The sequence below is a fragment of the Adiantum capillus-veneris genome, chromosome 19, assembly GCF_014529385.1.
Source record: "Adiantum capillus-veneris isolate H3 chromosome 19, ASM1452938v2, whole genome shotgun sequence".
Lineage (NCBI taxonomy): Eukaryota > Viridiplantae > Streptophyta > Polypodiopsida > Polypodiales > Pteridaceae > Adiantum > Adiantum capillus-veneris.
The window spans coordinates 78,400,476-78,417,359 of record NC_140949.1 but is presented as its reverse complement, the minus strand read 5'-3'; the positions used below and the strand labels follow the sequence as shown (position 1 = coordinate 78,417,359).

The 16,884-nt window shown below is 45.9% G+C and overlaps 1 protein-coding gene and 1 pseudogene across 1 annotated transcript; both read right to left on the bottom strand.

Annotated features, from left to right (window-relative positions):
• Nucleotides 1–14,039: 14,039 nt before the first annotated feature.
• LOC147434280 (dammaradiene synthase pseudogene) lies at nucleotides 14,040–15,149 on the bottom strand (annotated as a pseudogene).
• A 24-nt stretch (nucleotides 15,150–15,173) lies between these two features.
• Nucleotides 15,174–16,681, bottom strand: LOC147434279 (uncharacterized). Its single transcript, XM_086490833.1, has 4 exons — nucleotides 16,487–16,681; nucleotides 16,337–16,401; nucleotides 15,501–15,784; nucleotides 15,174–15,253 (listed from the first exon to the last, which is right to left on the bottom strand). The coding sequence occupies exons 1-3, from the start codon at nucleotides 16,530–16,532 to the stop codon at nucleotides 15,581–15,583; spliced, it is 315 nt and encodes a 104-aa protein (XP_086346959.1). The 5' UTR covers nucleotides 16,533–16,681; the 3' UTR covers nucleotides 15,174–15,253; nucleotides 15,501–15,580.
• Between the last annotated feature and the right edge of the window lie 203 nt (nucleotides 16,682–16,884).

The window sequence follows — 16,884 nt, the reverse complement described above, 5'->3', positions numbered from 1 at the left end:
GCTGGCACTATAAGTGTAGTCCAGCTGTAGAATCACTGGCAGAGATCCTCCGTGTCGGTCACATAACACGCCAGTGAGTAAATGCCGTAAGCGGCCAAGACCCGTAGTGGATGCCAGCTCAAGGTGTAGAGCTCGACATCTCAACATTCCCCCTCTATTGAAATTCTACCTCCTTGGTGTGGGCAGTAGTACATTCCATGGCCATCTTCCCCGTAGTTGTAACAGTGGTACTCTGGGTTCTGCCTTCGTTCTCCCCTTCCTTGTTCTTGGTTTCTACCAGATGCATGCCCTTGCTGCACCAGATGCACAGATAAACTCTCTAGTTGGGTGGTGATGCGACTCAGCAGGTCTTGTTGTTCTTCTAATTCCTCCTACGGTTGGACTCTATGATTGGCTGTTGCAGTCACTAGGGTTGGTCGGGCCAAGCTTGTTTCCTCTGACTCGTTTACTCTTGCTTGCATTTGCAGCTTCTTATCTTTAAGGCGGGCTACTTCAACTGCCAACTCATATGTTGCAGGAAACCTTCCCTTCACCTTCTCTCTAAGCGGCGCTCATAGACCAGCAATGAAATGGTCCTTCTTTAGGAAATTAGGCGTTCCTTCACCTTCCTCCAGTGTGGCAACCCATCTCTCCCATAAGTCCACAAACTTTGACTCGTAGGTGGCATACTCTAGCAGGCCTCCCTGCTTTAATTCTGTCAGTAGCTGCCATAGCTTCTCCGAGGTTGTGCCTCCACCAAACCTCTTTACAAAATCATCCCTTAACACATCCCATGCATTCTTGGTAGCCTGGGGAAATGCATTATACCAAGACTTGGCCTCTACTTTCATCAGTAGAGGAAAAATTCTAAGTCGTGAAACGTCGTATCTTTGTTGGAGACGACACAAGCAATGTCGAAATCATCCAAAAATTCAGTGGTGAGATTCTCTCCCTTCTTTCCACTGAATGTGGGGAAAGAAACACTTGCCATGGTGGTGACTCAGGAAATTACAAACCTTTTCTTTTCTTTTCTTTTACATCAACAGTAGCGGCTCATAGCGGCTTTTTACAAGGGTGGATGGATAGGTCAAAACAGGATAAAAATAGAGACATTAAAGAAATGATGGTAATCTAATACGGGGAGAATGATAGGGTTCGGGGAATTGAGGATTTCTCCTAGTATCGCCGCACCAAATAGGTATACGATCTTCTGTTGGTAGAAGACTTTCCTATCTACATAGATATTCATATGCATGTGCTGCAGGAATCTGAACGGGAATGCCGTCGGCCCGTTTTCCATCATGCACAGAGGGTGGAATACTTACTTATACTCTTACCGTGCCAGTGTTGATGAGTCGGCACATCCACAAGAGGTCGTCGCCTTTCATGGGCTCCACCTTTCCTTCGTTGGTCAGCACGTACGGGGTGATGGCGATGCGTCTGACCACTCCCGAGTCCCAACCTCTTGGCTAACAGCAATTGCAGGTAATTTCCGTAATCGGCATGTTGCATGAATTCTACTCCATTCAATTGCAGCTCGTCTCTAGCCCACTGGGTTTCTCCCGTGGTAGAGAGCTTCTTCAGGATAAGTTGTACAGGGAGAGGAGGAAGGTCCTCCACTCGCTTCCCAAAACAACGAGAGCAGTAACCGAACCACTCTTCTCTAGGACATGGGAATCTTCTTACCACTTCTTCTTCTGGATTGTCGAAGTGGATTGGTAGCACTCGCATGCGTCGTGCAAATCGGTAGGCGACCTTCCGCCGCTTAGCTTCGGATGACTTCTTCTTTGACAAAGTGGGTACAACCCGGATTTTTGAGCTTGAAGCACTTGCTTGGTCAAATGTTTCTCCCTTCGGGGTCATGTGTTTCCAGACGGGCTTATCTTCTCCTTGCCTTTGGCTCGAGCAACCCCTTTAGGCCACTTTGGAGTTATATCTTTGACTGCAGCTTCTTTAGGGAAAAGAGGTCTCACCGTTTGCTTCCCTTCCTTGACGTGAATGATTTCTTTGCGATGAATGTCGATGTAGATGACTTTAGCCCTTCCGCTGCCTTCGTTGCTGGCACTCGTTGACAGTGTGCCTTGGTTGACAACAATGATGGCACTTCACCAATCTCCCACCTGATGCTTCCGATTTATAGTTAGAATGAGCGACACGAGATGAAGAATTTACCTCTTGAATACTGACGACACTGCAGCCTCGCAGTAGCATCTCAATGAAGGCGGCTAGTGCCTCCTTTGTCTCCTCTTCTTCCGTCCTCCAGTTAAAAAATTTCTTCAGCCACTCGTCCATGATTGATAGTGTGTGTCACTTTCATCATTGTAAACTGAAGGGTCTTAGAAAAGCCCTCCTCCGTGGGGGCACCAAATGACGGACACAAAGCAGACCCCGAACCCCGACGGCCTCTAAAGCGCCGGGGCCGAATGGCGTGCCTCGAGCCTGCCATGGTAAAGTGAACAGGAGGCACCACCTAGCTTTGAGCGGCTAGGACGCAAAACCACGATGATATGAACACCGCAAACCTACACACCGAGAGAGAGAGAGAGAGAGAGAGAGAGAGAGAGAGATTTGCAAATGATGAAAACCCTTGGGGATGTGATGGTGAATTATTTCTGCAATATTTACAAAGCGGCATGCCGTGGTGGTAGAGAGGTAGGGAGAGGAGGTGGTGCAACCTACTTGGTGCGTTCTCTAAGACGACTCAATGATTGTGAATACTTACGACCAAGAGCGTGCATACGTGTGTGCATCGACCATTGGAGTCGAGAGATGGATGTGGTTCCCTTCGCATGATGCAATTCCCAAGGCAAACCCAACATACAAGCCCCCCTCCGTGTGATGGTGATAGTGTCAATCCTTCCCACTACCCTCTACCAAATGCTTGGCTCCTCATGAATTGCCCCCCCCCCCGATAGTGACCTCTCAGTGCCAATTTATAGGTGTTGGCTGCTTGGATTATGGTAATCCCAGTGTGGTTAGGGTAATCTTAATCGGGGAGACAAAGCAAGTGGTGGGCCCGGTGTGGTTGACCCTTGCTTTGTTTTGGGAGGTTATTAAAAGATGGGAATCTCTAGGTGGGCCTTTGTGACCATAACCTAGAGAGAGGATATTTACAAAAAATAAAAATTTACAATGGCTCGGGTGAATACTAAAGATAATGATGAAAATAACCTATAAATTACTGGGATGGCGTCGTAGTTGCGTGTTGCCGGCGAATGGTGTGCTGTTGGGGCGTCGGTGTCGTGCGTACTTCTTTTCGGAGTCAGCCGGGGCATGCCTTTGGTCCATTTTCTCTTTTTGTTGTTGGCAGCGCGTGCTTTGGATCCTTCTTCTTTATTCGTCGATGTCGTAGTCGTTTCTCCTCCTTTGTATTTTTGGTGCGGTGCGTATATGCGTGTGTGTGTATGTGTTCGTGCATGAGGGCGGGTGTGTGTGTATGTGTATGTATGTATGTGCGAAAAATGTGCGTGGGAAGGTGGGCTTTATTTTGTTGATGGCGGATGGCCTGCTTTCTACTGCGCGAGGCGGAGGGGAGGGGAGGGGGAGGGGGGGGATGGGGTAGTGGTAGAGAGAGAGTGTGTGTGTGTGTGTGGGTGTGTGTATATTGTGTGTGTATGTATGGATGGCCTGCTGCGGTGCGTGAGCGCCCGGGTGGAAGAGTGGGTGGTCCTGCGGACTGAGCGCACAATGCCGAAGGGAGAGAGGGGAGGGGGGTGATTGTGTGTGTGTGTGTGTGTGTGTGTGTATGGTTAGAGAGAGAGAGTGTGTGGTCCTATTGTTGCTGTCCGTAAGAAGAGGAGAGAGAGAGAGAGAGAGAGAGAGAGAGAGAGAGAGAGAGAGAGAGAGAGAGAGAGAGAGAGAGAGGATTCCTCATGCGTGGCCTAAGCGCCCGAGTGAGAGAGAGAGCGGTGTCCGCGGACTGAGCTCAGAGAGAGAGAGAGAGAGAGAGAGAGAGAGAGAGAGAGAGAGAGAGAGAGAGAGAGAGAGAGAGATTGTGAGGGAGAGGGAGGGGTGAGGTGTGGATAAGAGAGAGAGAGAGAGAGAGAGAGAGATGAGGGAGAGGGAGGGGTGAGGCTTGGGAGTGGGGTAGGGGAGATGTGTGGGTGAGAGAGAGAAGGGGGGGTTCTACTGTCTTGCATGGGAGCTTGAGGACGAGGGGAGGGAAACAAGTCAATGGGTGGGAGTGAGTGAATATATCATCGGCCAAGAGGGGGGGGGAATGAGGCCGAGGGAGGGGAATGAGGCCAAGGGAAGGTGAGGCGAGCGGGTGGGGAAGAGGGTGAGGGGTCGAGGAAGGAATATTGGCGGGCCAAAAAGGGGGGGGGGAATGTAAAGGGTGAGTGTAGGAATACGGAAAGCGGAGGGGGGGGGGGGGGGGGTCCATGCGGCTCACACCGAGGGAGCACGAGAGAGGGGTCGGGGGGGGGGGGGGGGGGGTTTCAAAGCTTCCGCCTGGCCGGGGATTTGAGAGTGGGGGTAAATTGGGAGAGAGGATATTAGGAGAGGGGGGGGGGGGGGGGGGGGGGGGGGGGGGGGGGGGGGGGGGGGGGGGGGGGGAGGGAGAGGGGAGGGGGGGGTGTTATTTATCCAATGCTCGTCGGGTGGGAGGGGGAATAAGCTACGGGGGGTACTGAGAGTTGGGGGGGGGGGGGGGGGGGGGGGGGGGGGGGGGGGGGGGGAGGGGGAATGAGTTTTTTTTTTTCTTTTTTTTCTTTGATTTTCGAAAGTCGGCTATCACCATCACCTAGAACAATGCCTCTCATGGTTGCGTGCAACTTTGGGAGAAGTTTCATCGCATAAAGTAGTAGAAAACTCTCTTTCTTCCTTGTCTAGCTGCTGCAAATTCCCTGTTTTCAGCCCCTAATCACTTGTATTAGGGTGAATTTCAGCAAAGTCTTAATAGAATCTCATTTCCCACTACCTACTCTACACATACACCAAGTTTGGAGCATTTCCATCGCGAAAAGGACCTCCATTTTGTAACAATTTCTAGTTATGTGCAAAAAATTACAGCAAGCGTGTGTGTGTGTGTGTTTTTTTTGCATGTTTCAGTGGTTGGTTGATTGCAGGAATGATTACATCCAAAGTGGCACAATTAGCGGAAGATAGACCCTCATTCGTGAGAGCTTCCGATGAGTTTTGTGGAAGGTAGACTCTCCCCTACGAGAGCTTCCCAAAATCTCGCAGAAGAGGATAGATCCTCTCAGTAGTCAGAGAGCAGTTCTTCTACTCTCTCAGTCAGAAGCAGAAAAAGGCCAAGAAAGAAGAGAGGCGGGCTTTCGCCCCGTTCCTGTGCTTGTAAAGATTCTCCCTTAGTAATAAAGATATTCTCTTTATGGGGGGGGGCAGCCCATCTTCTGGTCCCCAATGAAGTGTCAAGCTTTCTCTCTCTCTCTAATTCTCTTGAGTATTTGAAGTACAATTAAAATTTAGTTTACGCTCACGTATTTTTGTGACAGTGGTATCAGAGCAAGGTCATCTCTCTCTTCCTTAAGGGATTGACGACTCTTGGCAGACTGCAGAAATGGGAGGATGCGAGATAGAGTTCTCTCTCCTTCAACAGTAGGTGGAAGAGTTGCAAAAAGCTCTCTCCCATCCATAAGTCCAAAAGATTCTCCATACTCTTGAGAAAGGGAAGGAGAAAATGCCGATGGGATCGGGAGAAATCCCACAGAACCCAAAGGCGCCAGAACCAAGGAAAGATCCTTTGATTGGAACCTCCCGTATGCACGAGAGGCAGAGGAAACCTCTAGAACGTCATGTGCGGTTTAATCCAAAGGTTCAAGAGCAAGATCCCCCTGATTCCCCTCAGTTCTCTTTCATGAAGGATCTAGATGACATAGTTGCTCCGGAGGACATGTTTCTGGACGACCCGTTGCAACAAGAAGTGCATTCAAGGGAAAGGACTCTTGTCCACAAGGAGTCTAAGCACAGAAAGAAGGAGCATCATAAGAAGAAGCACCACAGGCAGAAAACATTCAAGTCGGGAGAGAAAGATGTGAAATTCGACACCTACAATGGACGACGTGATAATGACAAAGCTTTGACTTTCATCCGCCAATTCGAAGTTGCATTTGCTGAAGAGAATTTTAAAGAAAGATCCAAGCTACGCCATGTCAGTATGTACCTGAAAGGAACCGCCAGCAGTTGGTGGTTAACCCTTATCCTGGAAGATCGCAAACCCCAAGATTGGACTGCGTTCAAGAAGGAGTTCTACGCACAGTTCCTTCCTCCAGACTATGAGGAAGAGGTAAAGAAAGAATGGGATCGACTTTCACAGTCGGAGAACGAAATTGTTCCACGCTATGTGGATAGGTTTTGGGACGTTCTCTTGAAAGTCACTCCATTCAAGAAGACTGACGATTTGGAAAAGATGCGATGGTTTGAAGCAGGTTTGCATGAATTCTTGCAAAAGGCTATGAAGCTTTACCCTCGAGGTAACTTGCAGATACTTATGGAATCAGCCCGCATAGCTGATGGAATACATGATAAGGGTACTCCCAGGAAGATGGAGCAAAGCAATTACCATGCCAAACAAAAGGCTCTCCATGAGCAGCCTACCTCGACTTCTTCGCAAAAGAAGAAAAGAACCGCCTTCGAAGTAGAAGCAAAGCCAAATCAGCCCAAGAAAGGGAGATATCTCTCTCCTACTGAGTTGTGAACCTACATTAGTGAAGGAAGATGCTTCAAGTGCGGACAAGTTGGTCATACGAAGGGTGATTGTCCTACCAAACCTCCACAACCACCCTCTTCCAATGCAGTCCCAGATGTACAAGGAAATACAACCAAGGATGGAAAAGAAAGAGCTCTTCTCAAAGCATGGGGTAGTATCAACAACCAACGGGCTCTTATTTTGTTTAAGCCTGGCAGTACAGACAACTTCATCTCTACAAAGCTAGCTGATGACCTGAACTTACAGCCCAATCGTTTTAGAGTTTCTATTCAAGCACAATCTGCTTTCAAAGGGCAGAACTCTAACTCTACTCCAATCATAGGAAAGTTGAATCTAAAGGTCGACAACTACAAAGATCAAGAGTCTTTCTTACTAGTTTCACTTGAAGGATGCAATGTTATCTTGGGAATGCCTTGGCACTACAAGATGCATCCCATTCCTGACTATGTTCAGAAAACCTTATCCTTTGCTCATAAAGGAAAGGAGTATCTTGTACTTGCCGATGCAGGTGATTGGCGTATCCCTATCGCCAATCACATTGCCATCAAGAAAGTAATGAAAAAGTGTGTTTCAGCGTACTTGATTTTTGCAAGAGAGAGAGATGTGTCTACTTCACAACTTTCTTCCTCTTTAGAGCAAAAAAGACTTAAGTTATTAGAAAGTTATAAAGATTGTTTTGCAGATGAACTTCCAAATGAACTCCCACCTCCTCGACCTGAGGATCATACAATTGATTTGATCCCAAGAAGTTCTCCTCCAAATCAGCCCCCTTATCGAGTTAGTCTAATGCAGCAAGAGGAAATTCTCAAGCAGGTTAACGAACTTTTGGAGAAGGGCTTAATAAGGCCTAGTACTTCTCCATATTGTTCACCTGTCTTACTAGTACAGAAAAAGGATGGCACATTCCGCATGTGCATAGACTATAGATCTTTAAACAAGATCACAATCAAGAATCGATTTCCAATCCCTCGGATTGACGACATTCTTGGAAAGTTACAAGAAGCAAGTGTCTTTAGTCGTATAGACTTGAAGAGCGGTTATCATCAAATCCGCATAGCTCCTCAGGATGTGCATAAGACTTCATTTAGAACAACCTTCGGGTTGTATGAATTTCAAGTGATGCCTTTTGGACTCACTAATGCACCAGCTACATTCAACAAAATGATGGATAGAATCTTCCACTCATATAGAAGCTTTACAGGCGTTTTCTTTGATGACGTCTTAATCTTCTCAGAGACGGAAGACGAACACTATAAGCATCTCGCATTAGTGTTTGAAGAATTACGCAAACACAAATTATTTGTGAATGCTAAGAAGAGTGAGTTCTTTTTAAAAGAAATCCACTATTTGGGCCATATAGTATCTCACAACCAAGTGAGAATGGACCCTGATAAGATTCAAGCAGTTGTAGAATGGCCTACGCCAACTACAGTACATGATGTACTGGGTTTCCTTGGCCTCTGTTCCTATTATCGGCGTTTCATTCAAGCCTTTGCCACGATAGCAGGTCCCCTTCATAACCTGACAAAGAAGCGGATTCCATTCCATTGGGGGTCTGGACAAAAACAAGCTTTTGAAAAGCTTAAGTATCTACTCAGTCACGGACCTGTTCTCACCGTCCCTGATCTTCGCAAACCTTTCGAGGTATACTGTGATGCATCTAGAGATTGTGTAGGAGCTATTTGAACCAAGAGGATCACGCCATAGCTTACGAAAGTCAGCGCCTTAAAGATGCAGAGTTGCATGTTTCCATATACAAGAAAGAGTTAATGGCAGTAATTCATGCTCTTTCCATTTGGAAACACTATCTGTTAGGAGCTGATTTTATTATCAAGACAGATCATCAAAGTCTTCGCTACTTTCTCACACAGAGAAAGTTATCAGAAAAGCGGATGAGATGGGCCAACTTTCTTTCAATGTTCGATTTTCAGATTTTACACACTTCTGGAACGAAGAATGTAGTTGCAGATGCTCTCTCTAAGCGTCCAAAGATAAATGCACTAATAACAATTTATCATGAGGAACTAGAATCTCTCAGCGAGATGTATCCTCAAGATCGAGACTTCGCCACAATTAGGGCAGATCTTCAAGTCGATCACTCAAGGCCACCTTATTCCATTAGGGATAATACACTCTATCGTCAACAAGCAATATGCATAGCTCAGCCCTTACGACAGAAGGTGATGGATGAAGCACATAATTCTCGTTATGCAGGGCATCGAGGAATTGCTTCCACCACTAGTGCCCTCGAAAGGTATTTCTTTTGGCCAACACTCCGTGCGGACAATGAAAAACATGTATGTGAGTATTTAGTCTGCCAAAAAGTAAAATATGACAGACATAAAGTTTATGGCAAGCTTCAGCCGCTCCCTGTGCCTAACACGCCATGGAAAAGTATTGCCATGGATTTTATTACGGATCTTCCTAGATCCAAGAATGGGAAATGATGCAATCTCGACTATAGTAGACATATTCAGTAAGCAAGCACATTTCCTTCCAATCAAGAAGACGATCAAAGCTGATCACATGGCTAGAATATTTCTAGCTCAGATTTTTAAACACCATGGATTGCCAAAGAGTATTGTCAGCGATAGAGATCCCCGCATGACTAGTCTATTTTGGCAGGCATTGTTCGAAAACTTGGGAACTAAGCTTGATTTTTCATCAGCTTATCATCCTCAGACAGATGGTCAAAGCGAAATCGCTAATGCCATTGTTTTAGATCTCCTCAAGTGCTATGTTTTGGAACGACAATCCGAATGGAAACAGTACTTACCAATAGTTGAGTTTACATATAATAATACCATACATTCCTCAACTGGTAAAGCTCCCTTTGAAATTATTTATGAGAAGCAACTCTTACTTCCTATTATGGTGACCAAAGAAAACATCTTCGCCGCAGATGAATTTGTGCGTAATATTGATATTTCCCATCAACAAGTATAGCAAGCGACTTCGTACTAAAGAGCAACAGAAGAGAAAAGCAGACAAGCACAGAAGGAATCTCAAAGTTGAAAAAGGACAATATATCCTGCTTCGGTTTGAGAAAGCTAGATTGAAAAAGCGGGTCAGCAGAGGGAAAGGTGTCAAACTTTCCCATAGATTTTACGGCCTTTTCAAAATTACAGATAAAGTCAATGACGTGACTTTCAGATTGGGTTTGCCTTCTAATTGGCGCATCCATAATGCTTTTCATGTCAGTCTCCTCCGACCATATGTTGGACCTCCTCCAGTGGCGCCAGCACAAGAAGATCCTCTAGAAGTCGAAGAGACTGAGGAAATCCTTCAACCTGAACAGATAATACACCACTCGGAGAGAGAACTCAAGTCGGGGAGTCTACATCGAAAGTATTTAGTCAAGTTCAAGAATTACACTCCTTTAGATGCAAAGTGGATGACTGAGTCTGATCTTAAGGACTACCCAGACATCTTACACAGTTATGTTGACGCTCTACAATTGAGGTCAACTGTTTAGAACCAAGAGGGATGTAACTAAGTCAGATAATTAATTTATTTACGAGAAAAGAATTATCTAATTAGTTGTGTGCACATCAGAATAGATTTAGCAGTTCTGGGACCTCATGTGCGCCCAAGTTTGGGCCAGTGCACCTCAAGGAGACCCTAGCAGAAAATAGCCTGAAGCCCTAGCGATTGGGAAATCGGGTCTTCAATGAAGGGGTAGATAGTAGCCTCAGATTTCAGGCTCAGAAAATTACGCGCGCTAGTGCAAGCCCAGGAATAAGATGGGGTCCTTAGAATAATAACCCTAAGGCCTGATTATTTTACGGCCTTAGGACAAGTTAGTTAAAAGTATTATTAAATGATTTGCTTTGGACCAAATGGCCGGACAAGTGCGAACAGGTAATGCCAGAGCAGTGTCGGTACGGCATTGCGCTGGGGAGCAGCTAACAATTTAATTGGTTACATCTATGTGTGCAATTGTGCACTTAATTGCACATTTCATTAATTAGCATAGGACTTTTAAAGTCAAAAGTTGAATGGTTTTTAAATTATTAAGTAAATGTGCCACTTGGCACACTTTCCCATGCAATCTCTCTCTCTCCCACACTCCCTCTCTTCATGCTAGCGCCCCCTCTTCTGGGAGGCTATAAACGAGCAGATCTTGCCAGGTTGGCAATGCACTATCCCCCCCCCCCCCCCCCCCCCCCCCCAAGTTGACCATTCTCTAAGCAGTGAATCTCTCCATTGAAGCTTGAGAGCAGCACCTTGTGGTGTATGTGGAGCCTCTGAGAACCCATCACCTAAAACGAGGCCTCTCATGGCTGCATGCAGCTTTGGGAGAAGTTTCATCGCGTAAAGTAGTAGAAAACTCTCTTTCTCCCTTGTCTAGTTGCTGCAAATTCCCTGTTTTCAACCCCTAATCACTTGTATTAGGGTGAATTTCAGCAAAGTCTTAATAGAATCTCATTCCCCACTACCTACTCTACACATACACCAAGTTTAGAGCATTTCCATCGCGAAAAGGACCTCCATTTTGGCATTGGAACGCGCTCGGGTAACAATTTTTGGTTATGTGCAAAAAATTACAGTAAGCGTGTGTGTGTGTGTGTGTGTGTGTGTGTGTGTGTGTGTGTTTTTTGCATGTTTCAGTGGTTAGTTGATTGCAGGAATGATTACATCCAAAGTGGCACAGTTAGCGGAAGATAGACCCTCATTCGTGTGAGAGGAAGGTAGACTCTCCCCTACGAGAGCTTCCCAAAATCTCGTAGAAGAGGATAGATCCTCTCAGTAGTCAGAGAGCAATTCTTCTACTCTCTCAGTCAAAAGCAAAAAAAGGCCAAGAAAGAATAGAGGACGGGCTTTCGCCCCGTTCTTGTACTTGTAAAGATTCTCTCTTAGTAATAAAGATATTCTCTTTATGGGGGGGACCACCCCATCTTCTGGTCCCCAATGAAGTTTCAAGCTTTCTCTCTCTCTCTCTCTCTCTCTCTCTCTCTCTCTCTCTCTCTCTCTCTCTCTCTCTCTCTAATTCTCTTGAGTATTTGAAGTACAATTAAAAGTCAGTTTACGCTTCCGTATTTTTATGACAAATCATCAGACTTTACGCTACTTTTTGTCACAAAAGCAGCTATCGGAAAAGCAGATGCGGTGGGTGAGTCACAGCTTCACTTCCAGATTGTCCATGTGCAACGACAAAAGAATTTGATGGCAAATGCTTTGTCTCGGGAGCCGTTGGTTCTCGCTATTTCCGCGATGTATCATAGGAGCTTCGAGGATATGGTCGATCAGTATGACAGATAAGGATTTTGCAAATATTTTCACTCGGATACAGAATGGGAAGATAGTAGCGAGATATTCCATTTGGGATGGCTACTTGATGAAGAAAACGATGTTGTGCGTTACACAACCGTTGAGGGAAAAGATTCTAACCGAATGCCACTGTCCACCATTTACGGGTCATTGCGGCATTGCTACCACCTTGAAAGGTGTAGAGAGATACTTCTTTTGGCTGAGACTCAAGAAGGAGGTGGACGATTTTTATACGCAATTGCTTAGTATGTTAGAAGGTTTCTCCTTTCCCTTTTTCTTTCTCAAGCGTGTCTTGTTAAAACGTAAGAGCACCCAATCATTCTCCTTTAGTTTCAAATCGCGACAATGTCGATCTACTTCCTATTTCTATCTTTCTTGAGATTTTTGCAAAGCCTCCCGGACCTTGGCAAAAGCTGTGTCCAAGTCCCGCATGTACTGATCGGCTTCAAAAATCTTATCTATCGTGCTCAGGAAGGATGGAACCTTCGTAGCACCTTCAATAATCTCAAATGGCGCCTTCCCTGTTAAAGAGTGATCGTGTTATTGTAGGCAAATTCCACCAAAGGTAAATAATTTTTCCATTGAGTCTTCTGATCCAAAATGTAAGACTTCAATAAATTCAGTACCACTGAATTTGCAATCTCAAATTGCCCATTTGTCTGCGGGTGGAAAGATGACGAGAACTGCAACCGCGTGCCAATGTTCTCCCAAATAGCCTTCCAGAACAAACTCGTGAATCTGGGGTCTCTATCGAAGACAATTGTCTCAGGCATGCCATGTAATGAAGATCTGGCCACAAACGATCTCGCTAAGTGATCCGGCTTGATTGTTTTCTTCACTGGAATGAAATGAACTTGCTTGCTAAATCTATCAATAACACTCCATATACCATCGGGCCCACTGTGTTCTCGGGAGATCAAAATGAAATCCATTGCAATACTTTCCCAGGGGCAGATGGGTATAGGTAAAGGTTGTAATAATCCCTATGCTTTACGCCTGTCAAACCTTTAGACTGAAGCTGCCCGATACTTGGAGAATTCACAATGCTTTTCATATGAGTCTCTTGAAGCCTTTTAAAGGCGATGTGCTCGATGATGGGAAGCCTGATGAGCAACCCAAAGTGGAGGAAAACGAGGAGATACTCATTCCAAAACAGATATTGGCACATAAAGACTGAGAGATAAAAGGTAAAGCGATAAATCTTGGTTAAATTCAAGAACCATCCCGCATTGGATGCGAAGTGGATGGAGGAGGAGAACCTAGCAGATACTCCTCAAATTGTGAATCTTTACCTTGAAACATTTGGTTTAGCATAGTCGATTCCAAATTGAACCCCGAACTCAGCTTGATCGGAATTTGGTGCTGCAGGTATACACAAGAGGGAAGCCTTTGTGAACAGACTGCTGTGATTTTTGATACTAAAGTCACTGATGTCTCTTTTGAGTTTCAAGGATACTGTGGGTTGATAGTATTCTGCTGTAATGACTTTACGAATTGGAATTGCCGATAATCTGATACTGATTTGTTCTTGACTTGTCTAAGTGCAGGAACTGATAGACGAAATGACTGTAGCATTCGGTCTGAAAGATCTCGATAGATGTGATTGCAATAAGGATTAGTTAATCGGACATCTATGAGGTCCCGAGTAGATCTAGATGCGATTGCTAAATACATTGTCGATTAATCATGGTCTGAGATCCGAATGAATTGTTGAATGTGATTTGTCATGTGATGTCAAGTGACGTGACTGTCAATTGGTACATGTGCTAGATGTGTTGTTCCTAGTGCATTGGTACTAACACTCTGTGTTTGCTAAGACAGTTTATGGCCTCTGTCTGTTTTGCAGGCGTAATCGAGGACGATTACAATGCTTTCAAGAGGAGGATATGTCACAAACTGGTGCTGTGGCATGGCCTGGACATGGGGAAACAGAGCACCCACACACGCACCCAAAAAAAGCAGGCCCGCCAAATGCGTTGATACCTGGTACGGATTTTCAAAATTACAACGGATTTTGCGGCGTTCACTTGCTGATGTGGCTGAGTATACGGACACCCGCTTTTTGCATTGAATACTGTATGGAAAAAGCAGACAGAATCTACGCAAGATTTTGGCAGCTTTTGAAGATTTTAGGGCTATTTGCTTTATTTTAAAAGCTTTTAAAATTGACAGCTTTTGGAGCTTTGCTCTTTGCATCCCTTGTAAACAAATAAATAAGTGGTTTGGGCTCCCACTCTGCAGAGCATCTGGACGCAGTCTGCGAGTGAGAACCCTCCCACTCCCTTGTACGTTGAGCACAGAATTAATACAAAATGAAATAACAAAAGGAGCGCTAGTCTTTGGGGCCAATACCTCTCGGCACGGAACTCTACCGGGCCGTGTCAATCTAATTGTGAACTATTTTGAAGTGAATTTCTGTCATGTCATGTCGCGGTAGATTCTTGACTTGGATTATCCAAGTTTGTTACATGTTGCCTCTTTAGCACCCACCTCTCTGCTTCCCCATCGCCGGAATTGTACGAGCCCCATCTTCTCCATCGCCTTGAAGGTATAGTCTATCCCTACAAAGAGCTTGTCAGTCCAACTCCCCCCCAAAAGTAAAGCCGAACCGCACATTCTTCCTTCCCTCAGCATAAAGCTCATCAAAGGACACCTCTGGCTTCAGCTTAACCACGCGCTTTTTGTCGCAAATGATCATCAAAGGCACTACACACCCGCGCGCCCCGCACGCCATGTTGTATAAGATGAAGGGAAACCAGCCAGAGAAGAGCACAACCCATGGAGGCAGAGAAGGAGTGTCTTTCCAATCATAGATACCTATTGAAGCTAGCAAAATCTTGGTGAAGCTGCAGGCTTTAGAGATACCTCCTCGGCTGATGATGTACGTGTAAGCTTTTTGACGAACAGGATCTGTTTTTGGGACATGGAGAAGAGACAATGCTATGTAGGCTTCTATAGTGGCACTAAGATGGCCTCCATCTCCATAGTAAAGCTCCCACCCACCATAATCACACTGCCGCAGCTTAAGGTAGTTGCCCATTTTCTGCACGGGCTTTCGGTGGTCGATGCCAAACATCTTGTAGAGGATGATGGTCTGTGAGGTGATGGTTGTATTGGCTTCAAGCTCTTGCCACCAATATCCTTGCGGGAACTGCAAGGAAAATAAGAACTCCTGGCTTTGCCGGATCCCATTGTCAAATGAGATGTGTTCGCGGTGTTCCGCATATCACCTGCGTATTCCTCCTTGAAGTACTCTTGACTGAAGGGCTCCATCCCGGCCACAGCTAATTAAGATTCAACAAGGCACTCCACTCTGATCAATGAGCTAGCCTGCAAAGCATATAGATGATCAAAATCATGCTTTCACAGAAGTATGCATGCTGGTCAGCACATCAAATGCATAAATTATGTATGCACTATTGTTGCATATGGTCCAAAGAAAGATGACCGACCTGAATGCTATATTCTTAATAATTGATGAAGACAAGATCTTATCAGAGTTTTGCTGTGTTGACTGAGAACATATGCCTCCATTATAAATCGAAGCAATTTTCAACATCTATATAACAATGCTTACCGTAAGGCAAGCAGAGACAGACCTAATGAGACAGGAGGGGGTGCAAGCCAGCTTGTAGCTTGTTGCTTTAAAGCTCCCACTTAAGGCTTCCAGGTGTTCCTCATGGTCAGCATCTGGGTCTGCCCTTGTTGCATGAGGATATCAAGCTGCTGCGTGTGCCCTTTCCCTGAGATTGCACGGGCTTGAGAAAACATACAGACAGGCTCTGCGCAGGAGGAATTGGCACCGCAATTAGCAATAGCAAGGTCCCCATTGCTAGAGCTTTTGCTTTCACGATAACTCACCTGGCACGCAAGCAACAGCTTGCAGTGTTTAGCAGACAACAAAAGAAAAGACAAGAGTATGTAAGCTTGTAATGGGCAAGGTGTCACAGGCGAGGTTACGCTAGGTAATCAAAGCCGCACATGAAACCATGAAACCTTAAACATACTGAATACATGATTGCTCATGCTCACCATGAAGCCGCACATGAAACCGCTCATGCTCACCATTTTCGCTTCTGGCTTTCAAATTTTCATCATCCGATTCTCTGAGGTCTGGGGCTTCTGGCAGTCATGAAAAGCAAGGCCACCCTCAGAGGGCTCCCCATCCTCCTCCCCTCCGCTCCCCATCCCATTGCTGGAGTCTGGTAATGCCTAGATTCCAATAATTACTTTCTAGCCTATGGCGCTTCTCATTGGATTAAGCCTTTTTGAACCAATTACAGTTTATGCAAATGTCGCAGAGATGCTCTGGCCTGTTTTGCTTCTCTTTTCTGCACACAAATTTACCTGTCCTTGGTCGTGAGCAGGGACCTAAACATGCTTTAAAACAATGAGCTCAAGTTACGGTGGTACCTGCAAAGCTGCCATCCGCTGAGAATCGCTGGGGGTTGCACTGCTTGGAAAAGGGTGAAAGCAAGCTGCGCACAGAAGGACGCCCACGGGCCACCACAGTTAGCAAGCTATCTATCTAATATCTAATATCTAATCTAGTCTATCTAATACCTTCTTTAAGGCGGGTGGAGCGAGGGACACGTGTCCTCTCCTCCATCTCTCCCTGCTCAGTCGCCGCCGTCGCCGCCAACTCAGCGACCGCCGAGCTGCAACCACCCCTCCGACGATATTCCCTGAGCAGAGCGGTATTAAGGAGAGCAGCGCTGCGTTCCTGCACGATGCGAGAGCGAGAGACAGCGAGAGCGTTCCTGCACGCTGCGAGAGAGAGAGAGAGAGAGAGAGAGACCTGCTGCGCTTTGAGAGAGAGACAGAGAAACCTGCTACGCAGAACCAGAGAGAGAGAGAGAGAGAGAGAGAGAGAGAGGAGGGGGAGTCGGGTCACGGGTGCTAGAATACAAGCAAGATAAAGAGAAGATAAAGAGGAAGAGGTTGTGGAGCCAATGCCAAAG

Coding starts and splice junctions, on each gene's coding strand:
- LOC147434279 (XM_086490833.1), bottom strand. CDS start 16,532: ATGGAGGAGAGGACACGTGTCCCTCGCTCCACCCGCCTTAAAGAAG. Junction 16,402..16,486: donor CTCCACCCGCCTTAAAGAAG/GTATTAGATAGA, acceptor TTCTGTGCGCAG/CTTGCTTTCACCCTTTTCCA. Junction 15,785..16,336: donor AGCGGATGGCAGCTTTGCAG/GTACCACCGTAA, acceptor CTTGCGTGCCAG/GTGAGTTATCGTGAAAGCAA.